This window comes from Trypanosoma grayi (assembly GCF_000691245.1).
Source record: "Trypanosoma grayi strain ANR4 Tgr_894_V1, whole genome shotgun sequence".
NCBI lineage: Eukaryota > Euglenozoa > Kinetoplastea > Trypanosomatida > Trypanosomatidae > Trypanosoma > Trypanosoma grayi.
Window position 1 is genome coordinate 1,371 of NW_008826513.1, and position 5,576 is coordinate 6,946.

Genomic DNA, 5,576 nt, shown 5'->3' on the forward strand with positions numbered 1-5,576 from the left:
AAAAAAAAAAACATTCTGGACATGACCTCCATCAACGGAAGAACGGCACCTGATGCGGAAAACCCATACTTACAATCACCTGTCGCAGAAGTAAATTCTTCTCATTTGTACATAGCACATGGGAAAATACCTCCAATGATTGACCTATGAAGTTGAATCTTGCTGTTAAGAGTCTTGTTAGAGTGAAAAGAAAGAAAAAAAAATGAGGATTGAAAGGGGGAAAAAGAAACACAGATGCTGAAACAACAGAAGCACCTTGAAAGGTCCGTTGATGTTTCACGTGAACTCCAATGTGTACAATCTTTAGCGGTACAACGAACATGTAAAAACCAAAGCATCACCAAAGGGGTACTCTTCAAACTCAACACGCCTTGAGACCATTCTACCTTCGCTGATGGATATAAAACGGTCCTTCCATTGAGCACCACTCCACGCTGCGCTCCTGCCAACGGTAGTCAGTCATGGAGAAAAACGCAAAAGCCTCTGGGTCACGAATCGCGGCAACCGAACGGCTATGCGGGTAAAGGTCATCAAAACAAAGTATTCTTGCCCCACGTGGAATCTGCCTGAAACGCTCCGAAAGGTAATGGGTCAACGATTTGGGAAATAACAAATTTGAAAGTAGTATTGCTGTCCTTCCATTATCTTCATTGAAGATTGTTTTGTCGGCTAAAATTTTTGTCATGTCGGCAGTAATTATCTCAACCTCGGGCATTTTTTTTCCAGAAAAAGACTCTAGTTCAGGTTTGAGGCGCTCCCAAGCGGCCCTTGCAACTTTGGCATTGTGCTCACTGATTTCGACACCGACACAGCGAGCACCAGTTAGAAAAGCAACCTGAAACAAAACAGATCCGTTACCACAACCGAAGTCATAGAACGTATCCTCTGATTTTATTTTCATCAAGCGAACCATACGAGAGACAAAAGTGGGCAAAAGTGATTTTGCACAAAGATGTCGCGAGCCTGCAACTTCTGTGATACGCTTACATGAAAGGCTGTTGTAAACATCTTCAATAAGGCGATCGAAGAACACACAACAGCAGCTCCTTGTATTGCAATGATAGCACCCATTGTCATTCGGTTCTTGTTGCAAAGGCAGTCGGTATGGGTCGTGGGGTGAGCCATTGCCCTGTTCGCCTTGGAGTACAACTTGTGAATGAGCCGCGTCAATACGTTCACCACTACCCGGGCAAAGAATCTCTGCTTTCGTTTGTACTTTTTGTGACGCCACACTTCTGGGCCGCTTTCTTCGTAGGACTAGCCCTGTCATACTTTCTTTTTTGTGTTTCCGGTTAAAAAAACCGACTTGTTCCTATAGTACAACAACCGAGATAAGTGAGTGCATTTTACAGCAACCGATCCTGTAATGAGAGAGGATAGGACTTGACTCTCCAAGCAAATTTTTGTTGGGGGACTTATTTTTTTAAGGATTTGAGACGAGTTTGAAGCATATCCTTCCGTTTATCAAAAATCTTCCGCCTAAATCCCTCCTCGGGGGGTAATTCCACGTCCACATTGTAATCGGTGTTCTCCTCGCGGCTTCGTTTTTCCGCTGTGCCAACATGTTCTTCCCCCAATTCCGATCTGAGACGTCGCTCTGCGGCCATTTCAGCGCTACGTAAAAGGTCCTCTAAATTATGAGCCATGAGCTGTTTCAGGTACGTGCTGCTCGGATGAGAAGGCACGTCTTCAGAAATATGCGAGTCAACTGATTCAGACTCGACTTCCTCCATTACATCATCTTCGTGGCCATGATCATCTTGTGCTATACCCTTTCGAGCTTCTGGAAGCCCCTTGGCGCATCCAAAGTAGAGTTTTCTAGACGGTGGGGCCTTATAGCTCTGTCCACTAAGTGTAGCCATTCTTCGCTCCCATAAATTTCTTCTAGAAATAAGGTGATTTATATCGTCGTTCTTAGCTCGAATAACAACCTCCCCTTGACTTTCAATACTGAGCAACTCTGAATTGCGTATCTTCGCAATTTTATCACCGATTTCTTGCTTCAACTTAAAAAGAGCATACTTGACAACCTTAACGTCTGTAACGTCGAGAGGGTTGGATGGAATAGAGCGTACTCCTAAGCGAGAGAGACGTTCTTCCTCAGCCTTGCGTTTCGCCAATTTGTAGAGCAAAGTGCTTTGCCTTTCATTCTTCCTTGCCAATGTGCCTTCAATCTCTCGCAAATGGTCCTGCATTTCTATGTAGAAGATCAAAGATGCTTATAAACTCAACGAACAATCAAGTAAAAAACATTAAAATAAAAAGAATAAACACCCATTAAGCAGAACGGCATACGCCACGCAACATATATAAACCAAAAATCTCATTCCTTACCATAAGCAGCATCATTACCTCAGCAGCGAGAAATTTTTTTTACACCACACGCTGTTATATGCCTAATCAACCTTGATATACCGATATATATAGCGTACAAACCAGAAGCACGCAAGGAACCCAACGGCTCCTGTTGTGACCGCAAAGAGGAAACTTAGCAAGGCCATATAGCTCAAGTACAGCATCATCGGAACCAACCCCTCTATGTGCAAGTTCCCCACAACAACATAAAAAACCGAGTACAAGAACAGAAAGACCCCAGAACTTGCTCCTATGAAAAATGCCCGCCACCACCAGCGATAATCTTCTGCGCACAAAGAAAGATAAACCATGACTATTGCTATTTCTGACGAGGTCAAGAGCATAATAAAGCCAACGAGTAAAAGAAAGCCAAATACGTAATAGTATCTGTTTAGCCACAGCGCACCAAGAATGAAGTAGACTTCAATAAACACGGCAGCAAATGGAGGGAATCCAGATAATAATACGACAGCCTTTGAGGTGTACCAAGGTTGCAGAGGGACATGACGTGGAATTTGATTGTATGGCGAAGGAACCGATATTGTACCTCGCTTAAAGCCCAATATTGCACCTAGGAACACCAGAGGAACGTTGATAAAGATCCATATTCCCATGACTACAGTCAATGAAAAAAACGGAACGGCTGCACTGCTTGACTGAGACCACACAAGAAAATTCATAACAAAAAACGTTCCGAATGCCATTGCAGGGACAACGGTGCCTGTGGCAAACACATATTTCCACTTCGTTGCATTCCAGAGCTTGAGTAATCGTGCTGATGTGTATCCAGCGTACAACCCCAGAAATGCGAAGCATACAAGAACAGCAGTAAACAGACTTCCACGACTTTGTGGAGAGAAGAAGCCGAGTGACGCAAAAATCAGTACAGTGCAGGCCATCCCTATGAGTTGCACCCCAGTTCCTGTAAAACAGGCAAGAAGCCACCCATTTGGTGGAGGACGAAACACATCACGGTTCAACAATTTCCATCCAGAATCTTCAGGTGCATCATCGTTATCCAAATCAATGCCACTTATTTTCCTCAAGTCTCGACGAACAACACGGAACATGGAAGCTGCAATAAGCACCGTAAGAAAAGCCACAAAAAATGTAGAATTAATGATGGAGTACCAGTGAATATTGTGCCGATGAACATTCAAGTAAACATCCCACCTAGAAGACCATTTGTCATCCCCCCGAACCCAAGACACACCGTAGCTCCATGTAATACGGTCACTTGTTGCAGGTAATGGATGAATAGAAGCAAGCGCCTTTCCAGTCATTAAGGACTCACATGCATGCTCCGGACGATGCTCCAAAGAGTAAGGCTGGCCAACAAATGACAAAATCCTGTACTTTGTTTCAACATCCCCATCGGCTCCCTTCACTTCTTCTGAAGTATACTTGATGGTAAAATGTATGTGGTTGTTAACATACTTGATACCATGATCCATATATCCAAGAGGGACTCCAATAACATACTCTTTTTTTCTGTTGACCTCTGCAAGAGGAAGTCCATCCAGAAGCAGATTGATCCGGTAATTTGCCTTGATAGCTTTAATTAAAAAGTTTCGCTGCTTTTCATCTTCAACCTTTTTTTCGCAAATTGTCGCACAAGTAATGTTCCTTAATAAACGGGTGTTTTCGTATGGTGACGACTTGATACGGTCCCCCATCAGCACACCACCAATGTTACCGACTTTACCCCCAATGGATACCTTCGGAAGACACGTTGGAAGGGCACTGTAATAATCGTAGGGCAGGTGCGTCCGCACAGAGGTCAACACATTCACTTGAATAGGAACTACTTCGTCCTTTGAAAAAGTTTGCGGATGAACATTTGGCAGTAAAATAGCATTGACCGTACCACCTTGAATCAGCGTCACGAGGGCCACCACAGATACAAACGCCAGCATTCCTTGAAGCATCATTCTTAAAACACCTAATACAAATTCAGACTCACCAAAAAAAAAAAGAAACAACCGAGCTAACCAAAAGATAAATAAGAGAAGATATAGAAGGGAAAAAGTCACATATCCAAGTATACTTTTCTACTTTGAAACGCCACACACAACAAACACAAAAGAAACTCCTACAAGGAAGGATACCAACTGAATGGTATCCTAACAAAGAGTTTCGCCAAACTCCGCAATCCCCACCAACTGTACATCGCGACGGCGCCGCCTCTAAATCAACAAAGCCCCCACCGCGGCAGGGAACGAACCCAAACAAGTTACCCCCACATCGCGAACCAAAGGATTCCGCGAAGCCCACCGCACCGCGTCGCCCGGCCGGGCGGCGTGGGAAAACCTTGGCGGCTTTCTTCCGGGGGGCACCGGGGCCGGGACCCATGGACACCCCAACCGCCAGCAGAATCGGCTAGGGCTATTCCCCGCAAGCCCCACCCCCAACCCAGCCGGCGGCTCAAGATTTGACGCGGGGAACTTCTTCGCGCAGCCGTCACTAGCCGGTGGCGGGCGCTCTGCTCGAACCGCGGGGCCCCTCGCGAATGCCGCCGGCCCGCCTAAAGGCGCCAACGCCCCCCGCCCTTGCTGCGCGCCGGCCATCAAAGGAGATGGGCCTTTGCTTTCGAAGCGCCAAAAAGCTAACCGCCTGGCCCGCATGTCCGCCACAATAGCGCAAACCGCCTGCGATCGCATCCTCCGCCCCAAACCTAGCGGGGGATGGGGGCGCCCGGCCTATAACAATGGCCGGGCTAGGTCGCGCCCTTCCCCTACTGCCGCCAGGATCCGCACCGGGACCCGACACGACCCATGGGGAGGCACGGCGAAACCTCGGAAAAATTGCAAAACGCTCTGCACTGACGCTCTTCAACACGACCTTGCGCACTGGCATTGTTCCAAAGAGCTGGGGGCACGGAATTAAAATACCGCCCCTTAAGCCGGGCAAGAAAGCGACTGGACTCGAGCCATGCAGGCCGGTTACGCTCACCAGTTGCCTCTGCAAACTCATGGAACGTATTAGAGCAGCGCGCATTCGTGATGTTATAGAGCCAGAGCTCACGCCGCAGCAGTCCGGATTCCGACCATCCCACTCCACACTGGACCAACTATTGCACCTTCGAGCGGTAATGCATCGACCGACTCCTAAAGACAGAACGGCCGCAGTGTTTGTGGATTACGCCAAAGCCTTCGACACGGTAGAGAATGATAAAATCATACTTGAAATGCGACGGCTGGGTGTACCGCAACATATAGTGC

The 5,576-nt window shown here is 46.9% G+C and overlaps 4 protein-coding genes across 4 annotated transcripts; all 4 read right to left on the minus strand.

Annotated features, from left to right (window-relative positions):
• Positions 1-382: 382 nt before the first annotated feature.
• Positions 383-913, minus strand: DQ04_08941000 (histone-lysine N-methyltransferase; the record flags this gene model as incomplete). The annotated part of the gene is made up of 1 exon (XM_009315756.1): positions 383-913. One exon carries the CDS (start codon positions 911-913, stop codon positions 383-385), a length of 531 nt encoding a protein of 176 aa, XP_009314031.1.
• A 502-nt stretch (positions 914-1,415) lies between these two features.
• DQ04_08941010 (pre-mRNA-splicing factor ISY1) lies at positions 1,416-2,195 on the minus strand (the record flags this gene model as incomplete). Its single annotated transcript, XM_009315757.1, has 1 exon — positions 1,416-2,195. The coding sequence occupies one exon, from the start codon at positions 2,193-2,195 to the stop codon at positions 1,416-1,418; it is 780 nt and encodes a 259-aa protein (XP_009314032.1).
• Positions 2,196-2,396: 201 nt separating this feature from the next.
• DQ04_08941020 (putative endosomal integral membrane protein) lies at positions 2,397-4,286 on the minus strand (the record flags this gene model as incomplete). The annotated part of the gene is made up of 1 exon (XM_009315758.1): positions 2,397-4,286. The coding sequence occupies one exon, from the start codon at positions 4,284-4,286 to the stop codon at positions 2,397-2,399; it is 1,890 nt and encodes a 629-aa protein (XP_009314033.1).
• A 532-nt stretch (positions 4,287-4,818) lies between these two features.
• On the minus strand, positions 4,819-5,352 carry DQ04_08941030 (hypothetical protein; the record flags this gene model as incomplete). The annotated part of the gene is made up of 1 exon (XM_009315759.1): positions 4,819-5,352. One exon carries the CDS (start codon positions 5,350-5,352, stop codon positions 4,819-4,821), a length of 534 nt encoding a protein of 177 aa, XP_009314034.1.
• Positions 5,353-5,576: the final 224 nt, after the last annotated feature.